Raw genomic sequence first — 14,435 nt, 5'->3', positions numbered from 1 at the left:
CGCCAGCGGGTCGGCGTTCCTGCGACGGGTCGGCGAGGTCCGCTTTGCCTTGCCCATGTCGTCGTCAGAGGAGAGAGGCGGTGGTGTGGCCAGTGCGGGCGGGAGCAGCGCGGCCACGACGCCGATGCTGAGTCCTGACACCGGGAAGGCGGGGGGTGGCGGGTTCGATATTGGGAGAGGAGGAGAGGGGGGAAATAGGAGGCTGGGGCGGGGAATGATGCTGCTGTTGTTGGGAAGTGAGAGGAGGGGAGGTGGAGAGAGAGAGGTGGTTAAGGTCGAAGGAGGTTGCGGCCTTGGGATAAGCCTAGTCATTTGACTTGCTCATTGTGGGCGTGTAAGAATTAGCGACACTCGGGAATCTAGTCAGGAGCGTGTGTCGAGCGTAAAATACCTTGTGGCATTGGAAGCCATGTGTGTGCTACGAATAGCAATAGCGGACTAAACTTTCGGAGTGTCTGAAAACAGAAATTTTGCTCCTCTCAGCGGCGAGGAAATATAGTAAAACTAAAAGCACATTTGATTGTTGCTCATCATGTTAACGAAGCTTGACATGGACAAACACTTGGTGTTGATTACAGCACATATCTCAACCACCTCCACTGACAGAGCGTGCCTCTGTCTAGATTCTCTCAAGGCGTGCTCTCTCGCGCCGCACAATTCACGTCTCGTTGTTGGATGCATTGATCATGCAGCCACACTTCCACAATACTCTCTCACCTACCCCACTTCTCCCTCCCCCTGCCCCTTTCTGCTTCGTCGTTGGATCTTGCACCTCAGATGAATTCCACATAGTCCTTGAACTCGTCGTAGAACGAAGGATCAATCCCCTGATCCAGCAGTTTCTGTTTCTGCTCCTCCTCGCTACTCTTCTTCTCCAGGGACACGATATTGTCGTCATTGACGCTCCTGGTTCGGGCCTGCTGGCCGGCCTCGTCAGATGTAGGCTTTGCGGCTGTGGGATTTGAAATTTCCCCATGCGAATCACGGATACGGATAACCGGGGTAGAATCATGACTATCATGGCCTTTTTGCGATTTATCCTCCTCGGTAAGAGCATCAATAGGAGCAGCGTTGGCACGCTCTGGCGACGTAAAAAAGAGCTTCTTGTAAGGACTTGTGACAGGCTCGTTGTAGCTTGACGGATCAAATACATGTTGCTCTTGACCAGCACCGGGTGAGCGAGACGGCAAGGGATCAAGTGCATCCAGATTTTCTTGCTTGAAACCATAGATACCATCATCCCCATCGAAGAGATCGTCGGCTGATGGTCGCTCGGCTCTTGAGGAGCTTGATTCATGTACAGTACTAGACGAGAAAGATGCATTGGACGATATGAGCTTCTTCCTGTTTTGCCTGCAGTCGGAGTCATTCTTGAGCTGCAACGAGTCGTCCAAACCAACCATGCTCGCCTCGAGCAAAAAAGTGTCGTTCTCGTCCTCAAAATCCAAGTCGTCGCTATCAAGGTCGAATAAAGTATCCTTGCCACTGGTGTTCTTGCTCGTTCCACCAAACCTGTTCAGCTCATGCTCCTTCTCAAGCGGCCCAACCGGTTGTGCGAAATCCTCAAAATCTTCGGGACCAATTTCATTGGCCCAGTCTGGGTTTGGTGGACGGTCGTTCATATTTTCAATAGAGAGTTTACCTCCAGCATCAATGTACGGATGCTCATGCACCTTGCTGAACTTTGAGTTTGTGAGAGTTGTGGATGGTCTATGAGTCGGCAAATCTGGAGTAGTCATCTTGTGGAGTTTCACAAGATTTTCCACTTTCTTTGCGCTCGGGGTAGGATGACGTCTTTTCTGAATCCCTTCGTTATACGAAGACTGCTTGGGCTCAACCTGAGCACTTGTGGACCTCGATGAAGATTGCTCTGAGGAATTGTTGTTCACAAGATCCAGTACAGAGGCAATAGAAGTATGGTCCTCGGCAGTAAGGGAGCTGGATTTTTTAGGTGGTTTTGGAGGCTTATCAAGGCCGTCCTTGCAACATAGATGCTTGCATCTGGCCTTGTCCTTGCATTTGTGATTACATGCCCACTTCCCGTTCTTCAGTTGTGGAGGCTCACAATCGTTGTTGTCCGTTCGTTGCTTTTTGAAGTTTGCAAGCTTCTTGACGGGTTGGGTACTGTCTTTTGGGGGGAGAGATGCCAATTCATCCTCGAAAGCATCGATGTCCATGATTTCGACATTTTCGGCAGCCAGCAGATCACCATCGTCAAGTCCGCTATCATTGAAATCTTCAGATCGTTGGCGCTTGCCGCCTGCACTGGGATATTGTCTGCTGTTTAGTCCGTCCTTTCCGGCCCCATCCGTCTTGTCGCCTTCTTTTTGCTCCATGGATGTTGGAAATAACCATGCGGGAAGATTAGGTCTCAGCTCAGCAGACCTACATGTTCCGGCTATCTCATCACACATGACGTGACATAAAATGTATTGAGAAGGTTTTGTGAGCTCAGTAGTCATGAAGACTTCGTGGCTATTATGCAACTTCGAAGCTGCTATACGTCGGAAGTCGATAAGCTGACCATCAGATGTCTCAGCAAGAAAGCAAACGTAGATCAGTTTCTTGCGAAAGAAGGCTGGAACATTCTCATTCACAAACCCAATCTCGGCCTTGACCCTGATTTTGACGCATCTTTGAGGCTTCATCTCTTTGCCTGCCATCTTGACCAATACACGTAGTTTGGGAAACTGTGCAAGTTTCGACAACAGCTTCATGCCAAATGGTGGACCACGGCCAATGACGCTCTCGATTCGGTGAGCTTCCGTGTTCTCCAGTGCTTCAATACTGTTGATACCGGCATTTGCAAGTTTCCTCACTGCTACATTTCCAACTTGCTCCAACTGTTTTAATTGCAAGGGTGAACTGTCCCATACGCGTGCCGCAAAGCTACGAGCAAGCTCAAGCGCATGCCGAGCTGCCACGGAATCGCCGCGAGCGAGCTGGCAGTCAGTGACGCAGCGAACCAGGCGACTGACATGTTGGAAGACCATGGCTTTGTCTTGCTGAAACTGGCTCTTGTGTTTCGAAAGTTGCTCAGACGCCGGAAAGTCCATGGCCCCAAGCTCGGCTTGAAGAAGTAAAGAGACCTTGTGGGCGGGTAATGCAATGTCTACCTGGATGGGGAATTTGATACCTACATCCTTGTTGATGTGTTTGTAAAGCGATTTCTCTCCGGCCTTCAGACGTATGTCATTAAACTCGGCAGCTTGTGCAATCGCAGACATCTAATTCTGTTAGCCTGGTCACTGGGATGGCCATAGTTATTCGACTTACGATCTCAGAGAGTTTGGCTTTGGGCGCCAGCGACAAGAAAACCCTCATAGTGTCGAACTTCACATAATAGCGAGCCATCGCATCACCGAATTCGGTGCAGTTGAGCTTGCCTTCCGTGGACACCAGATCTGCTCCTTGTAACAATGCTACGTCTTTTGCACATATTTCATGCAGTAGTTCGTCGTTGTCTCTGCTTTTGATGTCTTCCTTCAATCTGTAATGATTGGTGTTTCGGCTCAAGCGAACAAAGAGGAATGTCGAGGCCAGCCACCTTCTTGCGGAGGCGAGATCAAACACAGTTCCAAGCCCTATCTCAGCATTCAGATGATCAATGAGATTGAGGTGCAAGCAGCTTTCGAGAGGTTCTTGCCCAGACACCAGTCTGTTATAGTGATCCACGCGGTCACTGCGAGTCAATATTACTGCACAAGCAGACTGCTCGAACTGCGGTCGACCAGCACGTCCAAGCATCTGCATCATCTCCAAATCAGCGTATTCCTGAGAACCATTGTCGGTCCAGCCCGCCGTTCCCTTGATCACTACAAGATAACATGGAAGATTGACACCAATGGCCAGGGTGGATGTGCAGCAGATGATGCTGATGTTATGAGACAGGAAAGCTTGCTCGACGGCTCGACGATCAGAAGCATCAAGGCCTGCGTGGTGAAAGGCAACACCGGCAGAAACGAATTCTAATGATGATTAGTCTAAGCTTAGACCATTCATCAAAACGCTGACTCACGGCGTAAGTCATTGTCCAAGATCCCAGGGGGCCGTAATGGACCAGACCATAAACGGTTATGAGTGGTGGTTGATGTCCACAGTTGCGCCAGACTCTTTGCTGTCTTGACACATGACTTGCGATAAGGACAGAAGATAAGGATTGGCTTTCCTTGGGAATGTTTCGCAATGACCTCTGGCAGTCTACCCAGAGGTTAGTAAATTGTCAAGTCATTCGCAGAGATATCTACTTCGACTCCAAAATGCTATCAAATACAAAATTATTCGACTTGACTGGGTATCCGTAAACAACTTTGGAAAGTTTAACAGGTCTAAAGTCCTCGTCGAACACTTCTCGGCGGGCTGGAAGATCGGGATGGAGAGAGTCTCGGCCAAGCCATGTGGCAACGTCTTCAGAATTGGGAATGGTAGCACTGAGGGCAACGAAGCGGACGCTGGACCCGGTGGATTTCATGCGTGACACCACTGCTTCGAGTGTTGCACCGCGAGATTCTTTCAAAATATGGACCTCATCGATAAGAAACAATTTGACCAGTCGCATTAGCTTGGCGTGATCTTTCCATCGCCTCGTGATGCTATCCCATTTCTCTGGTGTGGTAATGATGATGTCGGCAGCTTGAACGTTACTCATTTGATTGACATCGGTGTCCCCCGTTAGCTCGGCACATTGCAGGTCCAGTGCAACGAATTTCGCCTGCCAGTCATTATATCGCTCCGCACAAAGAGCCTTTGTAGGAGCCTGATACACGATCTTGAATTCTCGACTGTGTACGGAGTTCATCAGGTAACATATTGCTAGCTCCATGACAACCGTCTTGCCACTCCCAGTGGGAGCAGAAAGCACCAGATTTTCATTCGTCTTGAATGCAGTGGCAAAGCACTTAGATTGTATAGCATTGAACAGTTGAAAAGGAAACAGCGAACGAATTCGGTCTGGTAGATCATTTACAGAGATCAAGGGTATACCCTGCACGACGGGAGGAGCATGACCCAGCTCAATCCTTGATGAAGACGCCGGTTTCTCTACGGCTGGGAAAGGGGTAGATGAGGGACCTGGAACCTTTCGTGCCAGTGGGGATGAATGATTGTGCTCCGAGGCGAGGTTCGAAACTGGATCTAGACCATAGTGTCGACGCTGACTCAGGGCGACGACAGTAGGGCTGGAGGCGATCCCAGCTGGTGAGGAGCTGGAGATATCTTTGACTTGGGGCGTGGTATGTAATTCATCTATGCAACTTAGATTGACATAAATGCACATGCCCCAGCTGAACGAACCTCTCATCCCTGCTCGCGCGCCGTTAACGTTCCTTGGTGTAGTGATCAACTTTGGTGGTAGGGATAGCCTGGCAAGTCCTTGTGAAGCTTGCCAACGACGGTCCTGAGCCAGCCCAGTCGCCAAGAGTTCTTTATCTGCATACCCTTATTAGGAGAAGAGCTTTTAAGGAGTGATAGCGTACCAAATGCATCCAGAGGGTCTTCTGTTAGCCGAGGACGGGGAAGAATGTCATCACAAGACTGTCCATTGTTGGTAGAGTGATCTGAGGATATGAAGCCAGAACGAGAAAGATCAGAGTCATGAGCCATTCTTCTTGAAAGGACAGAGGCATCGCGGTCAGCGGAAATAGGGGTAGATCCTTCAGTCCAGGCAGGAGGAGAAATATGGCCCGAGGCAGACCGAGACAGACTATAGCTATCCATACTAGAGCAGTTAGCAGTCGTTGGCCTTCAGCCAAGAGACTGTTGCCTGTTGATGTTGATATACTCGATCTCAACCACCGATGGTGCTCTGCATGTGTCGCTGGCGCTTTGTCGCCTCTGATGAGCTATGACTGCTATGACTCGTGACGACTGGTCGCATAATGAATTTGAGCCTGATGCAGGAGGGGCGATAGATTCTTCACCATTAGCGCGACGCAATCAACCAGGCAGACTCAGGCAAGAACCATTCTTGAATCCGAATCATCTGGGCAGGAGCTACCGCCAAGCCGTGGGCCACTGAGACCGGCAGATGGAAATATGAAAAGTCCACAAACTTCGCCGTGCTGCATGGATAAAGCTCAGAAGGAGAAAGAGACCCCAGACTTCTCTATGCATTAAGTTCTTTTCTCACTGCAACACTGCCTCAAGTTCTGTGAGCTCATCAACTCATCCTTCTTGCTTCGGCATCTCACTGGACATCCATGAGCGCAAAGTATCATATACTAGTGGTTTCCATCAGACCATCACAACTTATTTTAACGACCATGTATTCTTTATACAAGAGACATCACCAGGGCCACCACGATGCCATCATTTCCTGCTCTTCATTGTTCCAGACTTTGGAAGAAGGGCAAACAAGCTAAGAACCCAAGATGCATGCAGGGGGATATTATATTACATCAGTCTAAATGCTTCGTAAAGTAGGTTCCACTTTCACCTTTCCTCTTGTGTTGCTGGTTTGGGCTAGCCGGCCTGCTGGTGCTCAATGCTGCCTCAATCTTGAGTGGTGTTAATGGGAGTTTGATGGAAAGGTCTCTACCAGCGTCCTCTTTCGGATCCCGGTCAATTGTCGTCTTCTCGTAGCTATGTATCCGGATTGGAGGCGGTCGAGGTCTTTTGAGCTCTTGATAGCTATAAAGATATGTAGCAAGAAGAACAACGGAAGTGCCAAGCACGAACTGCTTCAGTCAGTATGCGATCTGCACCGAGTGGTTTCCTTTTGACTTACATTTCCTGTCGCTTCAAAATCGAAAAAAAAGAAGCTTGCCAGAGAGCTAAGCACCATACTGATGCTTGTGGCGAAGTTCTTCGAGATGTTATCAGCATAGAAGATGCAGAAGGCCGCTAGGATGCCTCCGAGCGCTTGGAGAATGACTGATGAAGCTACGATCCAGTCGTATCCATCGAAGAATCCATACCTGGCCACGGTCTCACCATCCAGAAAAATCACTCCAATAAAGAGTGCAGGCACTAGCGAGTAGACGGAGAGCTGAACATTTCGGATCCACATGGAGGTCAGCTTTGGAGCATCCTTGATCACTTTTTCAAAGTACACTCCAGCAAGGCCAGAGCATATGCAGACGCCAATAACCGATAATAGGCCAATGGAGGCACTCACCCGAGGGTGATTCAGGGCCATCTCATCCTCTGCTATACCCTCGTAGGTGGCAGAGCGCTTCGCTAGAGGTGTGTTTGTTGTATCCAGAAAGTGTTCGCGTAAGGAGTCCAACGAACGAGGCAAATATATCCTGCTGTGCCCACTGGGTTCGAGTCCCCCCGTCTTACTATGTGGAATTGAAACGATGGCCACCCCCACCATCAATAGTATCAGCGCGGCCCACTTCCGCAGAGTCAGACTCTTCCTTAAGATTGTGACGCTGAAAATAGCAGTAACAATGATCTTCAACTGGTAGGTGACTTGGAAGGTGGCTGCATCCAGGTTAGAAATCCCCACATATTGGAGGTTGTTTGCAAGTGTGTAGAGGCTAGCCGGAACAGCCATCTTCCAGCTGTCGCCTGTGAATACAGCGCTGGTTAGAGCGCCGAATAATGATGTTGCAGGCGTAGACCGTGGCAGGCTCGTGGCAATCTCGTACAAGGAAACAGTCAAGCACACCACCAGCTTGGAGAGCTCTGTTAAGAAAACTGCAGTTGAAGGAAGGTATCGGCGACCCCCAGGTACTGGCATGACTCGTGTATAATGTAGAAGCTGCCGGGTAAACAGATTAACTCTCGGGCTGTGGGAAGAAGGGGGGACATCTCGTACAAGAATAAGTGACGAGAACTGGAGTGTGAGCTGCGGTCAATGGTGGTCAGCATGACCCTGCCAGGCCGATCGCAGGACTCACCAACGTCAAGGACCCAGTCCGAAGCGAAAAGCCGAACCACGTTGATGAACTGCCATGGTCTCCCACCCCCATCACGACTGTTTCAAGTGTATCTCCTAACTACCGATGGAGGGCTATCAAGGAAGGCAGTTGAACGTGGGATCCGGATGGTTTATGCGCGCAATAATACAATAATATGAGGTAAGGAGTGGACAGTCTTGCAAAGACAAGTCAATCGGGCAGCGCTGGAAGAAGGTGAGTGTGATCTTGGTCACCCGATCGTCTCAACTCGTTCGCAGGATATTTTTCAGGGCCACAATCCTTGTGCAGATCATCCAACTTCATTCACGCTAACATCTCGCGCACCACGCGATTTGACCCCAGTCACTCAGAGAGATCCAGATTGCCATGTGAAGCGAGTCACATGGTGTATTCGATGCACCTCATTCAGGTATCTGATGCTGGTCCCGCTACAAGAAAGTGTTGACCACCTTTTTTTATCTATTTCAGTAGTAGTGTGTAGTTGCCAACACCTTACATGCCCAAGCCAACTTGAATGGAAATTGCCCCTTTCCGGCACGTAGAGAATGAAGATCGTGACGGTGGGCGGCGACCTTGTCGAAAGGAGTAACAGGCAAAAGAATCTCGTAGTGTCTCAATGATACAAGCAGGAGAGGTTACAAGAGTTGTGGGTATTGACGCTACAAACGTCCACACATCCTCTTTGCCGGCCTTTTCTATTTCTCACTAACATGTCCCCCGATTTTACACCCGAGATCCCCATTACCAGGATTGATCAACTGTAGACTCTACCTCAGTGAATTATCGGCGAGTTGTTCCTATGATTGAATTGAGAAATCATCCAAGGATACTCCTCGGGGCAGACGCTCTCCTTTTCAGACGGTTGAAAATTCTCAAGCACAATTAGTTGGCTGCTTTCAGGCCTGCAGCGCGTAGGCCCCAGATCATTCATTTTGACCGTGTGCAAGCTAGGGTCGTTATATTGATCCAAACGGTGGAAATCATGCAACACTTGATTCGAGTCTAGAGTAGGCGTAGGCGGCGAGTCACGGCCTGTGGTTGGCGATGAAAGACTTTCGGAGAATATCAAGCTCACTCGGCCTGAAGGCACATTTGGCTCCTTCCAAACCAATTTTGGAAGGCAACTTTTCTTGAACCCGAGCGGGTTGGCATCCAGAGACGCCCGAATACTATCGGTGTATTCAGAGCCCCAGTCGTGGCTGCCAGAAGGCTGGTAAGTAGAGGAAGACTTGGAGTCCCTGTCACCTTTGACCTGGTGGACCTCGATCTGAGTGTTGTAACGCATGGACGCCTTTTTGGATCTCATGGCTTTCAGCAGTGAAGCCTCTTGCGGGGTCAAAGCCATCATCAGCGTGCTCTGTCCTGGCATCACCCTTTGAGCGTTTTTGGTAGACCATTTACTCGTTACTGATTGGCATTCACCTAGGCCAGTAAAGGGGGCTTCCGGAACGCCATCATCAAGTGTGCAAGGTACTGTTGGATAATTGTAACGTGGAGCGGCTTGCCTGCTGCTACTTCTATCTGGTATTTCAACAGCTTGGGGCTTCTGCACCTTTGAATTGGTTCTAACCAACGAGATGTCTCGGAGATTTTTTGACTGCATAGGCGGCTTGTGTGTCCGCATAAAGGAGGTATTTACTGCTTGAGCAGTGCCTATCTCAACATCAGAGTCGATAGAGTCGATGCCTAGACTATCACGTAGAAAGGGTGCTCGTTTTTCATTAATTTGGCGATGATTCACTTTGTGCACATTTTCATCCTCGTCGTCCGATGAAGAGAGGCAGAGTACGCTTTGCTCATGCAGATCCGCTGTGTCCAGGAGCGTCGAACCACTTCTTAACGATTGACCGACAACACTGGATTTTCCTTTGGTCACTTGCCACTCGTGCAATGCGTCACCTAGCTGATTGCCCTGAGGGGGTTCGAGCTTTGGCGAGAACAAACCCTTCCCATCGATGGATGAGTGATGGTCAGGGCCATGGACAGGGCAGACAATTTTTGAGGATCCGATCATTGGTTGCGGAGCAGTGTCCAACGGAGCTCTATCGGATGCTGTCTGGAAGGCGGTCTCAAGGAAAGCAGGCTGCATATCAGGCTCATCATAGTCATCGTCCTCACTGATATTACCTTGTAGGCCATCGAACCAATTCTGGACCCCACCTCGAGATTTCTGCATATTTGTCCTCGCGAATTTCTGTTCCAACTTCCTTGTTTTTCGGCTTAAAAGTCGCGTAGGATCTAGGGCGGGCGGCTCTTGAGCGGCATTCACCCTCTTGCCGTGGGCGAAGAAGTGGGATTGAACTCCAATTGAGGGCATTTCGGAGGTTGCAGACAACGGAGGAGGAGAGTCGGTGTACCGTTGGGGTGAGAGAAGTGGGTCCTGGCGTGGCAAAGGTTTAGGGAAAAGCATGGAGAAATCGAGACGGCTGGGTCGCTTCTCGGCCGCCGCTTGTCGAGTAGCCTGAGGGATGAAGTGAGGCTTCGGTGGACAGGACACATCTGGAGGCAAGCTTGGGATCACAGGCGGGCATCCTTTACGTAGTGCGAAGTCACGGGCAGAAGAATCTGAAGTCTGCTGAGAAACTGCAAGCGGCAGTTTCTTGCGATCGTAATGGGAGCGTAAGGTGGAAGAAGATTGTTCTTTCTTCAGAAGGTCTCGGTGTGGACTAGACCTTGTCCGTGATGTTGCAGCGAGGTCTGGTCTTGTCGATTGCTTGCGGAGACATTCAGGGCTGGCTGAGGTCGAAATACTGTGCTGGCTGTTCGCATCACAGGCGTTGATGCTTGCCACAATTTGCTGTGTGGTCATAGGACGTTCTGCTTGTCGACCTCGTGCAGACTGCGGCGACCTCGATGCATTGTCGACTGCCTTTGTCTCAATGTACCTGAGCTTCGCTGCGCTCGAAGGATCGGATATATTATCTCTGACCGATTTCGGTTTTCTTTTGATGCTTGCAAACGAGAAGATATTGGAGCCCGTCATCTTTACTGAGGCTCGAGGGCAATGTCGGGTAGGGTTGGGTCGAAGATGAGTGTGTAAAGTAGAACGGCTGCCCTGACCTAGATAACTACGTAGATATAGAATCGATTCATGCTGAGTTCAGACTGAGCAGATGTTCGTAGGCGGAAGTCAAGTTTCAGAAGCTGCGAGCTCTGCATTGGAGGAGGGAAGCATGCAAGGAGAACAACAGTTGAAATGAGCGTACACGGCGCCGTCATCTTCACAATCCCTTGTTGGGAGGAGTAAAAGTCGAGGGTTATGCCACCGGCCGGCCGCCAGAGTCGCCATACCCGATCGTACAAGGAAGCAATCTAAGAGACTTTGCATCATACTCAACCAAAGGTGCCAGCCGATCAAGCTGTGCCTGATCCGGACTCCATCACCCCAGAACAGGGCACTCACATGGTGACCTGGTGAAAAGCTACAATAGTGCCTCGATGTCTGGGGTGTCTAATTGGTGCTGGTGGTGGTTAGTAAGTGACTGTGGATCATTTTCCGCAATTCCCCTTACCTCTGGCCGAAAGCTAAAACAGTTAGAAAGTCTAAATGATAATTAGTCGATTGGTCAAGAGGAAAAGGAGAATCACAATAAGAATTTCAAACTTCAAACGACTCACAAATTAGGTAGTGGTTACGCACCACCTCCATGTGCCCTCCAGAAATAGCAGAGCGCCAATATAGCATGATCGGCTCTCTGCGCTAAGATCTGTCGCTCGAAGTCTGAGTATGTAGGAGGTTTAGGAGGTGCAAACCTCTTCTCTGATGTCGCAAGTTGTCACTTCTACTTACAGAACCTCAACCCTGAACAGTGGTGAAAGCTAGTAGGAAACTTTCCGAGGGCTGCATGACTCAGACCAATGATGTGACTTGCTGCAGCTGCGTTGTCAGCCCGAGCAGTAGCGCTTTGCATCTGACTAGCTTTGCATCTGACTAGGAGGCAAGGAGGGTTCCAGAGTGATGCTGATCTTTAGAGACAGCTGCATGTCGATGCAGCCAGGATGCAGTCCATGAGCTGTACTATCTTTGTGGCTCTCCACAACGGTTAACTGAGACAACTCATCTACAGTAAAAACCAAAAGCCAGTTTAACGGTCCACGCCTTCTACAAGGGTTCACTGCCAAGGCGGCGCTGTTTGCCATGAGGAGCACAGAGAGCGACAATAATTCCTCAAAGTTGGCAAGAATCGCAACAACAAGATGCAAAACAATTCTATCCAGACCAACTCGCTTGCTGCAGGTACTGCCGCCCGTACCCGTACATAACTGCACGGTAGAACAGCGGTAGAACTTGTCCGATGCTGGCAGCGCGGCGGCTGATTAATGCCAAGGCCTGAAGCCTCTAGTACCAACTAGGACCAGCTTTGAACATCTAAAACGTCCAAAACGGAAAAATGGCAACACATGCTATTAGCGCGAAGGTCTCCCATCTTCCACACGTCGCTTTGGCTTTGACAAATCAATGGCAAAATCGACAGCTGCTGCTAAGTCTTCACGAAAGCAGTACGCACGGCTTGCTCCACGCGTCAAGACCCTAAAGGAAGGCACTATTCGCAGGAAATGGAGGAAGTTGACCGTTGGTACCCAAGCAAAGGTCGCAGATCTGCTCAGAACCGTCGAGCGGCCTGCGCTTACTCATGGAAATAATGACAGAAGAGGTGTCGAGGCGCAAGCTTTTGTGTCTGAGTTGGTTGAACAGTACGCCCACACGCAGGTTGTTCTCCGAAATTACTGCAGAGGTCTGATGCGCATAACCAGATTAATTCTAAGACTGCCTCGCATGCCCTTTCCGCCAGGGACAGATGAGTTCAGTTTCGACTTCGAATCTACGATAAATCGCCAGGTATGCTCGTGGGTGTCATGCGTTTGCAACAAGTCTGACTAGTACAGCGTGTCCTTGAGGAACAATTGACAGCGAACACACATGCGGTTGGGCTTTTGGCTGCAGAAGTCGGAGGGGAGACAGCTCTGCTAGAACGCGAGAAGGAAGAGCTCGCGACTCTCGAAAAAGACCTGTCTGATCTGGAAAGATCTGAGGCAAGGCAAGAGCAGCGCTTGCATCCCTTTGTGCAAGCCAATGCACTCGAGACCCCTCCCAAGACGACGGTCGAGTATAATGCCCGAGCCGTGAGCGGAACAACAGCTCCTACTGTGTCTGACCTCGATGATGATCCTAAAACCAAAGATATGCTGGAACAACTGCGGCATCACCTTGATAGCATGCAGAACAACATTGAAAGTACAAGAGACATTGAGGTGGCTCTTGCGACGTCTCAGGCAGCACTAGATGTCTTCAATTGGAGACGATTGGCAAAGGATGAATATAGCCAAGTATACAGAGTGGATGCAACCTGACCGGACAATCATACTGTCTCGGAACAGATGGAAGAAACATCGCCTGTCGAAATCGAAATACATCATATTTTGTGACGTGAAGTCGACGCCCCATTGAAACCTCGGACTAGCCTGCAGCGGCACATAGAGGAGCCTGCAGTGGCCAGACGGAACAGGGGGACAATACACGAGTGACCCCACGCACACACGACCATCTCGAAGTTAACAGAAGGCACCGGTTTACATGGGAATGGCCGAGCTCAGTACTGAAGAAAGCTGTTGGATGTCTGCGTGTGCAATAGTCGTGTCGAGTGAAGTGTCCCTCGTTATTAGTGAACAATCATGCAACGAGCAGCTGGACCAAGTCGTGCGGGGCAGCTCCAGCTCCGCACGCGCAACTGCTAGGTCTCGGCTCAGCAGCCATATTTCTATATATTCCATCCAGCAAAGATCAGTTTCTTTCCATTACAATGTACATATTCTCGTCGACTCGTGGGTACTTAGGTCACGCAAATCATTTTCGAAAAGCGTCTTCGCCTATATCTTCCTTCTGACCTCTAATTGTATTATCCCACAATCCATGCCAGACCGCGGAGATGGAACTGCGGCCGCAGGTACAATCAAGAATGAGCGGACCAGGAAGCGCAGTTCAGTCGTCATGGAGACTGGGACACCAGATGTAGATTCTGGATCAAAGACAAGCCACACAAGTGCATCGCCTTCGGCTTCAGGGACAAGAGCAAAGGAGGGCAGCCCTAAAAGAAGGCGCAAAGTCAATCACGGTCAGAATAACAATTCATGGGCCCTGGAAAAAAAAGTGACACAAGATGCTGACTCCTAATTCCGAGCAGCTTGTGTCTATTGTCGCCGTTCGGTGAGCTACAATGCCCTTGTTGAGCACGATCTTCCTCAGCACTGTCGCATACCTGCATCTCGCTCGAATTCAAGAGGCTGACGGACCATATGATTGGATACACAGCATATGACTTGTGACGCAGTATGACTCTCGGTGCCTATGGGCTCCTCCCGCCCGCAAATTTGTCCCCTAAGCCCAGCTAATGATTGCTCGTTTTGGCGCCCGCTGCAGGATCGGCCCTGCACACGATGTATACAGCGAAACATTGGTCACCTCTGCCACGACGAATCTCGTGAGACCTCGAATAGAAAATCAAAGAGCGAGCCCGATCGCGCGCTACTAAATAACGAGCCGTCCAAACATGAGCTCGGTAAAACCCGAGA

General features: G+C 50.0%; 4 protein-coding genes across 4 annotated transcripts; 1 reads left to right on the top strand and 3 right to left on the bottom strand.

The window, feature by feature from the left end:
* Positions 1 to 773: 773 nt before the first annotated feature.
* EPUS_03363 (uncharacterized protein) lies at positions 774 to 5,601 on the bottom strand (the record flags this gene model as incomplete). The annotated part of the gene is made up of 6 exons (XM_007801921.1): positions 774 to 3,227; positions 3,277 to 3,968; positions 4,019 to 4,200; positions 4,248 to 5,244; positions 5,293 to 5,427; positions 5,475 to 5,601. The coding sequence occupies 6 exons, from the start codon at positions 5,599 to 5,601 to the stop codon at positions 774 to 776; spliced, it is 4,587 nt and encodes a 1,528-aa protein (XP_007800112.1).
* Positions 5,602 to 6,395: 794 nt separating this feature from the next.
* On the bottom strand, positions 6,396 to 7,684 carry EPUS_03362 (uncharacterized protein; the record flags this gene model as incomplete). Its single annotated transcript, XM_007801920.1, has 2 exons — positions 6,396 to 6,674; positions 6,725 to 7,684. The coding sequence occupies 2 exons, from the start codon at positions 7,682 to 7,684 to the stop codon at positions 6,396 to 6,398; spliced, it is 1,239 nt and encodes a 412-aa protein (XP_007800111.1).
* A 953-nt stretch (positions 7,685 to 8,637) lies between these two features.
* EPUS_03361 (uncharacterized protein) lies at positions 8,638 to 10,848 on the bottom strand (the record flags this gene model as incomplete). The annotated part of the gene is made up of 1 exon (XM_007801919.1): positions 8,638 to 10,848. One exon carries the CDS (start codon positions 10,846 to 10,848, stop codon positions 8,638 to 8,640), a length of 2,211 nt encoding a protein of 736 aa, XP_007800110.1.
* A 1,476-nt stretch (positions 10,849 to 12,324) lies between these two features.
* Positions 12,325 to 13,217, top strand: EPUS_03360 (uncharacterized protein; the record flags this gene model as incomplete). The annotated part of the gene is made up of 2 exons (XM_007801918.1): positions 12,325 to 12,705; positions 12,753 to 13,217. 2 exons carry the CDS (start codon positions 12,325 to 12,327, stop codon positions 13,215 to 13,217), a joined length of 846 nt encoding a protein of 281 aa, XP_007800109.1.
* Positions 13,218 to 14,435: the final 1,218 nt, after the last annotated feature.

This window comes from Endocarpon pusillum (assembly GCF_000464535.1).
Source record: "Endocarpon pusillum Z07020 unplaced genomic scaffold scaffold1403, whole genome shotgun sequence".
NCBI lineage: Eukaryota > Fungi > Ascomycota > Eurotiomycetes > Verrucariales > Verrucariaceae > Endocarpon > Endocarpon pusillum.
The sequence above is the reverse complement of the archived record's forward strand: the minus strand, read 5'-3'. Positions and strand labels throughout refer to the sequence as shown.